Source organism: Eptatretus burgeri, chromosome 4 (genome assembly GCF_056783735.1).
Source record: "Eptatretus burgeri isolate ZD-2024b chromosome 4, Ebu_testis_v1, whole genome shotgun sequence".
NCBI lineage: Eukaryota > Metazoa > Chordata > Myxini > Myxiniformes > Myxinidae > Eptatretus > Eptatretus burgeri.
In genome coordinates, this window is record NC_140964.1 from 34,122,276 (window position 1) to 34,137,811 (window position 15,536).

General features: G+C 46.0%; 1 protein-coding gene across 6 annotated transcripts in view; it reads left to right on the forward strand.

Moving 5' to 3' along the window:
- The window catches only part of LOC147027773 (voltage-dependent L-type calcium channel subunit alpha-1D-like), a 518,308-nt gene that overhangs the window by 368,834 nt on the left and 133,938 nt on the right, over positions 1–15,536 (forward strand). For all 6 annotated transcript variants that reach the window (XM_085877381.1, XM_085877383.1, XM_085877382.1 and 3 more), the window contains 2 exons: positions 8,183–8,289; positions 15,395–15,482. In XM_085877381.1, the coding sequence (XP_085733507.1) occupies positions 8,183–8,289; positions 15,395–15,482 (195 nt within the window). The remainder of the gene's footprint in view (positions 1–8,182; positions 8,290–15,394; positions 15,483–15,536) is intronic.

Below are 15,536 nucleotides of genomic sequence, written 5' to 3' on the forward strand. Positions count from 1 at the left end.
TGCCTGTCACTGTACATACCCACTCCCTTAATTTGTCAAACCCCAATTTAGCCCCAACTTATTTTTTTGTTGTTTTTATTTTTACTTCCCCACTATAAATCGTCCCCTAACCCCCTTTATCGTCCTTGTTCGGCTAACCTATCCTGTCACCTCGCCTACTCCCAACCCCTACGTTCCCTTCCCGGAGGGGAGTAAGGGAGAGCTAACGTCCTGTGTCGTGGCCCAACTCAAGCCTCAGAATGGCCTCCCCAGAGTTCAGCGATCTATAACCAAAGTGGGTCCAGCGGCCCACAGCGCGGGGATGGATGGTGCGGAGGGGTACATCTCCTAATCTACCCGAACCATTTAACTGTTAAACTACCCCGGGGCTTTCAACAAGCGCCTCTCGCTTAAACTATTGGTTCTAACAACCCAGATTCCCGTCGCCTGTGTTGGTGTCCTCACAATTTCGGGCCTCGCCCCCCAATTTTCTCTCCGTGCCCTCACACGGTCTCATGGCTGGGACACGTGGCTCCCTTTGGCAGGCACGACCCTCTGCCGAATCTCCCGTTGTGGCACCCCCGGGCACTACACTGCCTCCGAGCCTACCAGCTCCCTAACACCGGGGAGTGCCCCCCATGGCACCTCCCCTGAAACGCACACGTGGCAGGCTGGCTTCCCAGGCCCCTTTCCGAGGGTCACCCGTGCCCACAACACTGCCCACGCGGCTAATGACGCCCCGGGCCCCCGCACCAAGCAGGCGCACCCTTGCCCACTACGCTATCCCGGCCCCCCATGGGCCCTTGGCCGACTACGGCCGACCAGCCTGGTGCCCGGGGTACCCACTCAGCGATACTCACCTTTCGCAGCCACGCTCCCAACCCGTCAACAGGGCTCCTGCACCCCTCCAAACGGGTTTCGAGCCTACATTCACACCAACAACAAAACGACCTCCATTTTTCAATTCAACTAACCCCCTAACTCACTCTACACTGACCCCGGGGGTCCCTTGGGCGGGAGTCACTCCTCCCCCCAATCACTCATCGCACCATGCAGTCCCCATTCGCTCCACACACAGACCCGCTGGCCTCACTCACTCACCAAGCACATGCTTCCACTTCACTCACCAACTCTTCAACACACACACCACTGAACTCTGCCATCCTTCTAACTACCTCCCCTAACTAACTCGTGCTCCCACGTCGTCCCTTAAACTATAGCACGTTCCTTTTAACACTACGTAGCTAAGCTACGTCCCCACTACACATTCACTGTCTGTCACTGTCTCCAAATAATCCCATTAATCAATTCCCCAACCTAAATCTCGCTACAATCCCTCTAACTAATCCATTCCACGGACTCCATGAGGACTTACCCCTGCCCCATGAAGTCGGTCTAACTAAGCTAACCCTTCCCCCTAACTAGTTTCCATCCTGTGCCCTGGTCAAGGCGGTCTTCCACCCCTTGCCCAGGTATCCTGTGCACCCGAAAGTGAGGCTTGCTTTTTTTTTTTTTTTCCATGCGCAGCACCAGCGCGGCAACTCGCGCACTTTGCACCTGCCCGTGACGTCATGCAGCTGCACGTGTACCTCGTCCCTCCTTGGACGGTACCATCCGGCAGGGATACCCCTCCTGCCGGATTCCAACCCCACGTGCTGCCATGGCGTCACCGTGCGCATAAAAAAAACACAAGCCCCACGTCTCGAGGGGTTCCCCACGCGAACACATGTGCTTTGCCCGTTGGAGCTTAACACACACGATCGCGTGGAGAACCCGTCCGGTCCAAATCCGTAATCCTGCCTAAACTTTGTCCGTCCGCGGGATCGGCAAATCCACCGCTGGCGTTTCCGGACCGGGACTTCACTCTCGCAAGCGAGCACGTGGCGGCCTCGTGCGTTGCACAGCACGGACCTCGTGCTCACTGCTGGGTGAACCCGGCACGGTTCCCGAAACAACCACAGCCGCTACTCTGCCTCCTTTCCTCACATGTCGCCGTCGTTGCCATTCGACCCACGCACACCTGCGTGTTACGACGCTCACACTCCATTCCATTACATTCACACCGGGAGACGCGGCTGCGTGCTCCCGCATGCCAACCGACATCTCCCTCACATACCGCTCTCTCACACACACGGTCTCCCTTGCACTCGGCCGTTCACTCACTCGTGTCTCACTCATACACCGTGCCTCACTCACACACGCGGGGGCACTCAACCGCGGTGCTTCATCCACACACCGTCCCTCACTCACACACGCGGGGGCACTCAACCGCGGTGCCCCATCCACACTGGCCGTTTCATCCACACACACGGCCTCACTCACACACGGTGCCTCATCCACACACGGCGTGCTGGGAAGCACGTACTCTGGCACTATCGCCACCACACCACTCACACACGGGGTCGCTTCCACACACGGGGACGCACTCACGCCTTGCACCACACACACAGGGACAACCACACTGGGGATTCGTGTCCCCACAAGGGTCTCCGGGGCCTCTATACCCCCCAAGCTCTCCGTGCACCCGTCCACAGCACTCGTCCCCTCAACCTCGCAAAACACGACCGAACCCACCTGGTCGTGACTCGCCTCAAGGGGGCATACTCCCTCCCCTCGTTCCTGGAGGAGGCCATCCAGCTGCTCGCACTGGGTCTCCACCCAGTCCACCAGCTCACCCCCATTATCCTCCACTACCTGTGTGTGTGCGTCACTTACCCCGTCTTCATCGTGCAGTCTTCCCTCTATCGTTCCCTTCCCGGCTACCGTCACGACCCTCGCCCAACACGCCCCCCGAATTATTTTTTCACCCGCCTCCACCGCGGGCCCGACAGCCGTTGCACCCCCTACCAGCTCGTTCGCTCCCACACGTGGAGTCGCCATTTTTATCTCCCTGGTCACGGCCTTCATGCCCGCCTGCAGGCATCGGCCCATGTTCTGCGTCTCACCCCGCAGCTCTTTCATTTCTTCCTTCATGTTTGCTTCCATTCCGTTTATTTGCTTGTTCATTCCTTTCATTTCGTTTTTCATTTCATTTGCGTTTGTATCCATCTTTTGTGCATTCGCATCCATCTTTTGTGTATTCGCATCCATCCTTGCTGTCATTTCCGCATTCATTTGTGCCAGCATGGTGAATAGCTGGGCCATGTCGGGTGCGCTTGGGTGAGCCGTTTCGGCAGGGGTTGGGGAAGGGTTTTGGTGGAGAGGGGGAGGGGAGGTGTCATACACCGCGGCCGCTGCCGCACCCATTTCGGGCTCTGGGTTCAGTTGGGCGAGTTCGTTTTCCTGTACAACCAACATTTCCTGCACGGGGATTTCATCCTGAGCCATGGATTCTACACATTCTACATCCATTTCTAATACCCCCGGCTCCCGCTCGCCTTGAGACGCCATCTTGCTTCTCTTAAAGGGTTAATTTAGCTCGCTCGTAATTTGGAGGGAATCGGGGGTCGCTCCTCTCACCCCTGGACCGATTCCCGTGAATTTAATTGGAGACAGGAGAGCCCGTTTTCCCGTTCTCCGATACCAGTGCCGCGAGGAGGGCGCTGAGTTTATATCGCACGACCTGACACCAGTGTTGCGGATTCGCGCCCGCCGGCGTGCGAACGGCCACGTAACTCGAATCGCGGCACGTCGCCCACCGGACGGACAATCCAGTCGTGACCCTCTCGGACTAACGCCGGGAACTAGTCACGGGTGGACCTTTCGGTCTCACCACGATCGTGCCAATCGGCCCCCGCGTGGGATAGGGTTGCTCGCCAAATTCGACCTCCCTAAGTACCCACACGGAGGGTAGACCGGGCGATCGCACCTCGCCGCAGGTCGACTTCGGACACGGGCCACTTTAAGCGACCCGTTCCGTACTATCGGGATAACCGAGCGGTGTTATTCGTCGGCCTCGACGGTTCGATTAATTATCGGGCGTTTTAGCCCACGACCAACCCTTTACGTGAAGCAAGATGGAGATTCAATGAAAGAAAAGACGAAGCGAAGCAGGAAAACAGTTCAACATAACTCACATTTATTTCGCGATGAACGGAAAGCACACATATACAATTCCACCAAAAGCACATGTAAAAGAAGAAGACAATGCAATATTACACAAAAAGCAAATGCAACAATGCAGATCTAACCGACTACCGGGCACACGGCAACACTTATACAATTTTACTTCACAGACGGCGCCGACAACACATATTCCCAAAGCAAAAGAAAAGAGAACCACCCTCCAGGATGAGGCGGGCCTGGGGCCGAGACCGGGTCGGGCCTACCCGTCTGATGATGAGACGCGGAGCGGCGGTGGTGCCTCAACTCTGCGGGCCTCGCGGACAATGTCTGGTAGGGGGTGGGAAGGGGGCCCCCTTTGTCGCACTATCTCAGCGCGGGGGGAAACAGGAGGGGGTTGCTGATGCTCGGGGGAAGGAGGATATCACCCTGTCTCGGGTCCCGCGGCGAGCGTCTCCTCCTCCACCTCGGTCGCGTTGCTGGCCTCTCCCTGTGCAGCTCCCGGCACCGACGCGAGCACCCCCTCGTCCGCCTTCGCCGCCGTCACCTCTCCACAGCTCCGTCCTCTTCACTCTGACTAGTACCACTTCTTTCCAGCTCCACCGACGACTCTCTTGAACTCCGCACACTCAACTCAACTGACGAACGCAGCCGTTTATATAAGCCCCGTGGCTTCGCTCTTTCACCCTTGACCCTCTGCCTCCGACCCTTCACCTCTCTAACTGGCTCCCCATTGGCCCGAGGAAAAGTGGGCGTGAATGCTTTTTGATCCATGAATTTGCATATAGCGACTGCCCTCCAACGCCCTGGAGGCGGGGCCAAATCGCCCCTCGCTCACCGATTGGACGGAGCAAAAGTGGGCGTGAGTCGTTTTTGATCCGTTTTCTGCGGAAAGTCCGTGATGTCTCTGAACACGCTGCTCGGTGCGCGCCCCGCACGAGTCCAGCATCGGCGCCCACAAGTGGCGTGGGAATGACGGTGATGCGATGGTGGCGAGTTGTGACGGTAAAGGTCGTGGCGGTTGTGGTGAAGCGGCGTTGTGGTTGGTGGTTGTTGTTGTGAAGCGGCGTTGTGGTTGGTGGTTGTTGTGTGATGGCTGTTGAGACGTGGTTGGTGGTGGTAATAATGGCGGCTGGTCCAAAATAAAGATAGTAAAAGAAAAACGGCTATCCTGAAGAGTCGCAGCCCGCATGAATGACATTTATTCCCTCTAGACAACGGGTTTGGGCCTAACTACACATATACTTACCGAGATATCTCACCCGAGGGACCTGAATGGTGGTTTGTGAATTTCGTCAACCACAACAATATATAAATATATATATTTATATATTGTTATATATATATATATATATATATATATATATATATATATATATATATATATATTCTATATATATATATATATATATATATATATATATATTCTATATATATATATATATATATATATATATATTCTATATATATTCTATATATATATATATATATATATATATATATATTCTATATATATTATATATATATATATATATATTCTCTATATATTTTATATATATATATATATATATATATTCTCTATATATTATATATATATATATATTCTTCTTCTTCTTTCGGCTGCTCCCATGAGGGGTCGCCACAGCGGATCATCCGTATGATCCGTATAGTGATTTGGCACATGTTTTACGCCGGATGCCCTTCCTGACGCAACCCTGGTCGCCTCTTACGACACAGGGATATGGTACACCTATTTCAACCGGGGTATACACCGGCCCAGTACACTGGTACTCATTTTGCTGACCTCGGAAGGATGACAGGCTGAGTCAACCCCCTGGTGTATTAATTCAGTGGCCCAACGGGGCTTGAACTCAGGACCTTTTGGATCCCAAGCCGCTGCCCGAACCACTGCGCCAACACCAGGCTCCATATACATATATATATATATATATATATATATATATATATATATATATATATATATATATATATATATATATATATATATATATATATATATATATATATATATATATATACACATACATATATATATATATATATATATATATATACACATACATATATATATATATATATATATATATATATATATATATATATATATATATACACATACATATATATATACATATATATATATATATATATATATATATATATATATATATATATATATATATATATATATATATATATATATATATATATGTTCTTCTTTCGGCTGCTCCCATTAGGGGTCGCTACAGCGGATCATCCGTTATGATCCGCATAGTGATTTGGCACAGGTTTTACGCCAGATGCCCTTCCTGACGCAACCCTGGTCGCCTCTTACGACACAGTGAATAAGGAGTAGGTTTTACCATGATTCCGGGCTGCCCTACGTCTCATACCACGGCCCAGTGCAGAGTACCCGTCCTCAAGCGATCCTCCAACCCAAGCCTCCGAGTAGCCGGATTACAGGCGCACGCCACTACGCCCGGTATATGTATATATATATATATATATATATATATATATATATATATATATATATATATATATATATATATATATATATATATATATATATATATATATATATATATATATATATATATATATATATATATATATATATATATATATATATATATATATATATATATATATATATATATATATATGGGGGCTTCATCACACCAACGCTGACATTGCTTGTCTCTTCTACTCCACGAGCATTTGTAACTGCTCATTTTGAAAAAGGTCTCCCTGTAGTTTACAGATATTATGAAGGATACCAACGGAATAGTCCATCAGTTTACTCTTTTCAAGATCACAATGCCCTTTTGCAGAGTCTACGGAAACATCGTTAACCGTTCAAAATGCATTTTCCACACAAATCCGTACATGGCTAATTCTGTATTTAAGGTTTCCCCTCTATCATACATTGGTGCTAATTAACCTCCGCCATCTTCGAAGCTGGATGGAGGTTACTTTTTTCACCCCTTTCTGTTTGTTTGTTTGTGTGTTTGTTTGTTTGTTTGTTTGTTTGTTTGTTTTTGAAGAGTATTACGGAAAAACTCCTCGACGGATTTCGACGAAACTTGGTGGGGTGGTTAGGTATGGTCCAAGGATCATGCCATTAAATTTTGGACTTGGTTCCCCCCCCCACAAAAAAAAATTGTAAGAGGAAAAAAAAAAATTTTGCATTTCTACATGTTTTAAGTGATTTTCAACCCCCCCCCCCCCCCAAAAAAATTGCTCGAGAAAAAAAAAAAAATTTTGCATTTCTGCATTTTTAAGTGATTTCCAACCCCCAAAATAAATTGTTACCCCCCCAAAAAGGATTTTTTTTTGCATTTCTACATGTTTTAAGTGATTTCCAACCCCCCAAAAAAAATTGTTACCCCCCCCCAAAAAAAAAATTTGGACAAAATTTTTTTTTGCATTTCTACATGTTTTAAGTGATTTCCAACCACCCCCCCCCCAAAAAAATTGTTAGAGAAAAAAAAAATTTTGCAACTTTTTTTTTCAACAATTTCGATTTCTTTTTTTTGCATTTCTACATGTTTTAAGTGATTTCCAAACCCCCCCCCAAAAAAAATGTTCGACAAAAGAACTATAACTCTGTCAGCACTGTTGACATATATAATGAATAAGATATAAGGTCCACTTGAGTGACCCAGCAGTATTGGCGGCGGAGGTTTTGCACTCTCCCGAGTGCTCCCCTTCTAGTTATATTACAGGTTTTTAAATAATGAAATGCTAAAATTTTGTACGATGATATTGTCTTCCACAAATATCAACTTCAATTTGAGGGAAGAATGTTGCCACCTCACATTTATAGAAAAAAAAATTAATTTCCACAAATATCCTTCTCAGTATGCTGGAACCCTGAGCAAGTTATACAGAAAGTTTCATCACCACTCGTCAAAGGAATTTGGGCAAAACCATGATTTGGAGTTGGGGGGGGGTGGGTAATATAGTTACATGTGCTTTGTAACAGAAGTGTATCATCAAGGGTTCTAAGTGCCAATATCGGCCATCATTGAATTCCTAAGTGCCAATACCTAGCAGATGACATGACATATCTTGTCTTTGTAGATATTATGTGAAGCCATAAAGGTGTTGAGATGGCCTATCAGAGCGGTTGGGTTAGAGGGTTTCACGATGAAGAGAGTGGTCCTGTACCTTGCAGATGACAGCCTACGGTGCATTCCTGCACAAAGGCTCCTTTTGCAGAAGCTACTTCAACCTTCTAGATCTTCTGGTGGTCATTGTGTCACTCATCTCTTTTGGCATCAAGTGAGTGAAGTATTCTCCTGTCTGCTCCTTTGCGCCATGTGGTTCATGTTTTCCATTGCTTTCAAAGCTTATTTAAAACCTTACAAGTTGAGGCTCATAGAGGAGCTCGAACATAGAACAGATCAGGACATAACAGAACAAAAGGAGCAGCAGAAAGAGAAAGGGAAAACACACCCACAACAGAGTTGAAGGCCAAAATGGAGGGACACTTCGAGAAATAAGAGATGTGGGGAAGAATGAGTGGACATCGGGTGGACTAGGTGGATATAGAATCAAACTCTCAGGAAAGAAAATCTGTAAACTTGGAAAGTGGTCTGAATGGGAAGGGTTAATGGAGTATTATTGAAGTTTCCCTTTGAATATTGCAGGATGTTATGCAGCATAAAACCCGACTGAAAAAATTTCACCACTTTAGCAGGACTTGCTCATCATAAATCTGGCATATTAATGAATGATGTATTTAAATGGCTGTCGTTGCTCATGTTATGACAGTGAGTATTCCCAAATATTTATCAACTGATGTGTTTGAGGCTGAAGCTTTGCTTTATCATCCAATTTCGATGTACAATTGAAATAAAATAGAGTAAAGCACAAGATTTGATATCAGGGTCATTGAAAGATATAATTCGTTTGGAATAACACACTGAAAGACTTTTCGGTCATCTCACCTCCATCTTGAAAGGATGACCATATAAAATTGATCGTGATGTCCAGATGTCTGTCCGTCCGGTCATCTGCTAACTTTTTGATATTTTTGCTACTCCTCCATTATCACCCTACTGATTGTTTTGAAACTTGACACATGGAAACAAGAGAGTAGCCCACATAATCGCTCACACTTCGAAATTTCGATTTCAAATCATGAGGGCTCCCAGGGGGAGTTACCCCCTGAAACTTTTGATCCCTCCTTGTCCCTTATTTACCAACTGATTGCTCTGAAACCCGATGCAGCCCTTCTACTCGATGGTCCACAGGATCGCTCAGTCTTAGATTTTTCCATTTCAGATCGGGGGAGTCCTCCCAAATCTCGCCCTTTAACTTTCGGTCCCAGGAGATTGAGTCGGCATGGCTTCAAATCTCAGTTCAAACTTTCTTTTATTTTTGTCGCATTTCAATTTCTGTTATCATTAAATTGATCCCAGTCTAACATCTGTTACATTTCCCAGATTTTTGATTCAGCAAAGGTCTGAACTATAACCTCAAGAGATGACCATCAGCCTACTGGGGCTATTTATTTATGCAATGCAGTGATTGTTGCCTGATTTCCAAGCTGATGGAAGTAGACTGAGGGCAAATGACAGGGTGAAAAGGGCAGAGAGTGGAATTGTACGAGCAGCAGAGTAGGCCTTTAGGATTCACGAGCTGATACCATCTGGTCCAGTAGCAGTCATAATTTAGGGTTGTCAGAAATATATCCACCTCCTCAGGTGGAAAAGACAAAGTCCAGGAGCAGATGGGTGTGACTGGGAAGGGTGGATACAGAGAGAGTGGGGTTGGGGACAAGATTTGGAAGCAAACACAGAATTGAGGCATTCGGACTTCTCATATGTGGAGTCGGCTGTAGTGCCATTTGAGGAGAGATAATGGGTGGAGGAGGAGCATACACCAGAAACAGACAACAAGGTGCCATCAGGTTTTAGAAGAGGGAGCCAAGTTTGAAATCTCATTCTTGAGATTGGACAGATGTTGCTTTCTGGCTCTCCTGAGAGTGGACACACATTTGTAACTGCCTTTGTGAAATGATCTGAGGTTTCCTTCAGTCGAATTTGCCTTCGAGGAGGAGAATGCAAGTTGTTTTAAGGCAACTGCCTCACCACAGGATTCAGTGTACCATGAGCGGGAGGATGGGTATGATAATTGAACATGAGATTGGATAAATCTGTGCATAAGAGAGAGCAGCTTTCTGTGGAAGAATTCCCAGGCTGAGTTAATACCAGGGGCAGTAGATAGAGGAGACCAGTCCTGAAGTTTGATGGCTACTTGCAGTCCCTGCCAGTTTGCAAAAGGGAACTGCCAGATTCACCGGCACTAAGGCTGTTCTCTAAGAATGGCCAGAGAGATGTTGACCTTCACAAGCACATGATCAGATGAACCAATTGCGGCAGAGGAAGAGCAATATGCATTGGTGGGGAAGTTGGTCATTACCAAATCCAGAAGGGAGGATTTATCATTGACATAAATCCGGGCGGGAGATTAACAGATTGGGTCAGTCCCATGAAATCACAGAAGTCCTTTGCTGAAGTGCCATGGCTGGTGAGAGAGGTACCAACACAGCCAATTTGCATGGTGACAATTAAAATCACCACATATGATAAAGAGAGAGTTGGGTGTGATGAGTGATTAAAAGTTGCTCCTTGTTGTCTGAGAGAGAGATGGAGATGGAGTCGTCACTATTGGGAGCACAGTACAACACAGACAAACATGAGGTGGGAGCAAAGGGGAAGTCACAGCCAGAGGTATTCCTGGGGTTTGGGAGGTGTAAGAGCAGCACACATACAGTGAGAAATGGAGATGTTTATTTGTGACTGCCGCCAGGACAGGGTTCAGATCAAGATCAAACCGGAGGAGATAATAGCCAGGTAGAGACACAAAGGAGTCGGGGACATCCTGTGGGAGGAAGGATTCTGTTAAACAGGTGATGTCCGGTTTATTGGCAGCACCCTGGATTTAGAGGTTGGGGTGTTTGAGATACACATATTTTGGGATGAGGGAAGAGGAGATGATTGATATGGTGCAGGAATGTGGGGAGTAGTCATGGGAGGTGGGGAGTAGTCATGATGGTGCAGGGAGGGGAAGGAGTCAGGAAGGGGGAGGGATGGGGTGTGGAAATCGAGAGGTGGAGGGGTGGGTCAGAAACCGTGAGGGTGAGGCGCAGGGGGAAGCAGAGAGGGGACAGGACAGGGGATAAACTGAGAGGGAGTGGGACACGGGGGAAACAGAGACAGGGTTGGTTTAGGGGAAAGCAGATGGTGGGTGGGGGGGGGGTACTCAGATGGTGGGTGGGGGGGTACTCAGATGGAGGAGTTTGACACCATGAATGGACGTGAATGGAGAATTATTATCGTGTGCACACAACCTCTGCAAAATGGACGTTTCGGCATTACCAAACTGGATATATAACCTGCGACAGACTTCATGGGTGGGGTGGTAAGAATGCTTTTGGTTGAAGGCATGGAGGAAAATTCAGCTGGAAGGGAAAGGATTGAGCTAATGGATCAGAAGTAACAATATTTAAGGCCCTGTCACACCTTGACGATTTAGCCAGCGTATGCCTGACGTATGCAAAATTTGGCTAAAACGCTGGCACACGTCGAATACGTTATGGGTAAGTTTGTATACGTTAAGAGCATGCTGGCATACGTCATAGTACGCTGGCTTTTTTTCGTAGTACGCTGGCATACGTCTTTGTACGCCGAGGTGTTAGACAAATTTTCCATGCTTGAAATTTTTCGACGTATGCCAGCGTATGACTCAGACGTTCCGCATACGCTGGCCATAAGTTGAAGGCACGTTACGCGATCGTTGACACACATCGACACACGTTACTTGTAATTTACTCATAAGTCGAAACACGTCGAGGTAATGTTTAGCATACCCGAAACTTATTTCTAACCTATGAGTAATGTGTTGTAGGCACATTACGCGATCGTTGACACACGTCAACACACGTTACTTGTACGTTACTCATAAGTCGAAACACGTCAAGGTAATGATTAGCGTCAGTGTTCCAGACTCCCTGTTTTTTTTTTTGGGGGGGGGGGTTTTCTTCTTCGGTATGACGGTGATGTTGACACTTCAATTTCTAGTGCGGTTATAATATAATATAATTAATAGGCTGCCGCTCAACGATTTAAATCAAAACCGCACGAGAAATCGAAGTGTCAACATCACCGTCATACCGAAGAAAAAAAAAACCAGGGAGTCTGGAACACTGACGCTAACCATTACCTCGACGTGTTTCGACTTATGAGTAGCGTACAAGTAACGTGTGTCGACGTGTGTCAACGATCGCATAGCATGCCTACAACTTATGCCAGCGTATGCGGAACGTATGTCGTACATCGAGTATGTCGAGAAATTTTCAACATGCTGAAAATTTCTCGACGTACTCGCGTATACAAAACTTACCCACAACGTATTCGACGTGTGCCAGCTTGGTTTGGCAAATTTTTCATACGTCGGCATACGCTGGCTAAAACGTCAAGGTGTGACAGCGGCTTCACACTTCGATGTCTAGTGTGGTTATGATTTGAATCGTCGAGCCGCAGCCTATTAATAGCCTACGCCACATGATCGTCGGCGATACGCTGCCGCGCTATGCATAAGTTAGACTATCGTTGGGCATAGGTTGTGAATGCCGACAACACGCTCAGCATTCGTTGGTATAAGTTGTCTATATGTGATTAAAACGTTCTTTGTACGTTACTAATCCATTATGCATATGTCCAACATGTTATTATACGCCCAAAACTTAAAAAACATCAATAGTTCAGCGTACGCCAGCGTTTTACATACATTTTGAGACCTTGCCATACGCTGGCTAAAACGTCAAGGTGTGACAGCCCCTTTAGGGTAAAAGGAGTGAAAATGAGGTATGTAGGATTTCAAAATATATAGTCAGAAGCACAACCCAACTATCACGAGTAGGCTGCAGAATTTACCAGGGACACGAACTCGACATTTCAACACAACAAGATACAGTTTGGGACAGAAAATATGATGATAAACATGACCAGCGAAATAGGAATTAGAATAAAAGAGTAAAACACAATGTATCAGATCCAGGAATCTTAGCTTTGATGAAGCTGGAAGGAGCAACTGCCGGTCAGATGTCCACAAGTGGCAAAACCAAAACCAAAAGTGTGCTATGCCTCAAATGGAGGCTAAACTGGCCAGCTGGGTGTCCTGTCTGCTCACATCTATCTATCTATCTATCTATCTATCTATCTATCTATATATATATATATATTACTAAAACTCTCATCTTGTATATAATATGTATGTATGTATGTTCCTGAAATACAGCCAAAACGGTACATGATAGCGCAATAATTTTTGGGCCACCTTACTCACCATTCTCCTGTGATATGCAGTATCAAGTTTCGTTAAAATTGGGCAACGAAAAAAAAATTATTAAAAAATCAATTCGCGATTCAGTGAAGTACTCTTCGGAACTATTTGATCAATGCAAACAACCTCAGCGGTATAGTTTGCTGGAGCTACATATATTTGTTTTTTTGAAATGATTTTTTTTATCAACCGCTGTCACAACGGGAACCCAACAGGTTCACGGGCTGTCTAGTTAGTTACAAATCCTTGTCACATTCATTCAAATGTTGGGACTGTTCAGTTGGTTCGTGAAATACTTGGGCCAAAATACTTTCTCTGGCCGACCCAACATGAAAATGGGAATAATTGAGACAGTTAAATAATAAGTACAAGTGAGTTAATTATGTCACAAAACGATCAAGTCAGAAATGTATTACTGACAAATAGCTCAGGCCAAGTGTTTTAGCAACACTCTTGCCATTATCAGCAAGACAAAAATCAAGAATCACTGCTCAGTGCTCACCTTCACTCTTTCATTACTCTTTTTTTCCCACCTTTGGAACAAACTCACACACTCTCTTCAATCCCACTCTTCCCTCCAGGTCTACAAAACAGCTGTTCTCCACCATCTCTTGTCTTCCCCCATCCAAAACTATGATCTTTTCTACCCTCGTTAATCCACCCCAAACCCACCTCCTTCATATTCCCTGCTTTCCTTCCTGAAAGTCCCTGTAGTGCCCATCTTGTTTACCCGGTGTACCCCACTCCATCCCACTTCCTTCCACAGATCTCCTCATGTGTCTATTCTCCACTGTTTTTGTGCCTCCCTCTCCCACCCTCTTGTCTCCTGCTCCCGTTGTTATACGTTACATGTGTTAGCTTTCATATGATCTTGACATTGTATGCATAAAAATACTGCACATGCAATCACTTCGCAAAGCTATCAATACACCACCCTATACTAATTGTACAAATACTTACAAATTAACAGTGAGGCCCCATTTTGCCAACCAAGTTTTAGAAAAGGAAATACTTTGAGGTCTCCAAGCCAAAAGGCCACCTCATCTTATATATTATTTCCGAGTTTGTGGTTTCGTGTCGCGCTATCTTCGACTTTGTTCTGCGCTCGAGTAACGTGATATTCGGCTTACATTATCGCAAAGACCATATGAGGTGCATGGTACAAAAAAGTAAATAAAATAGTTCTCAAACAGTGAAATCGTATTCCACTGACTGCATTAAAGTAAAATTACTACTGATACTCTGCATCAGTTCCTTTCTCAAACACACCCACCCCAACATGTCGCGCAGAGCGCGGGTTACGCTAGTTATACTTAAATTACTGTTGATTTATGGAAGGAAGATCTGGAATGCTGTATTACTAAGTCTGTGGGCCTATCACTTCACCATCACTGACAGGCCGGTGGCCTCTCTGTCTTTTTCTACCTCATTTCTGCTCTTGCAACCTCTGCCCTCTCCATTTTCAGTCCCACCCCTCCCATCCTCCACTAAGTATTTACAGGATGCATGCAGTCCATCAGCATTCCCCTCATAGTGAAACTGCACAAATCCAGAATCACTGCTCATCTCCACTCACTTATTCCTTTAATTTCCAACCTGTGAAACCACCATCTCAGGTGTGATCCCACATCCAAAACGTACCCATTAAACCAGCCCCACCACTCCCAAAATGTTGCTGATTTATCCATCTTGTACACCCCTTGCGTTCCCCCCGAACACTCATCGTTACCTGAATCCTTTGTTTGTCCATCTCTGTTTCCCTTCTCTCTCTGCCCTGCAATTGGTGTTTCCCCTTTCTCCTGCTGTTCCCTTTGTTATGTTATGTCCTTGTATTTTCTGTGTCCTAGCTCTTCCATGAGCCTAGACCATGTATTAAAAAGAAAACATAAGAACTGAAATTTCATTGATATCGGTTCTCATTCAAAATCCTTCATCAAGAAACGGTGTTGTAATGAGTCACCCTAGAAATATGCTCGTGGAGATGTTGCAAATGCTGCATACTTCCGCTCAACCTTTCTCTTTCCTTCCCCATTAGTTCCAGTCGAATTGCAGTTGTGAAAATACTTCGGGTGTTGCGGGTGCTGCGGCCTTTGCGTGCGATCAACAGAGCCAAAGGTCTCAAGGTAGGCAATCAAAGTTGTTTGGTTTATCTTGCAGTGATGTCACCATCTTGACGA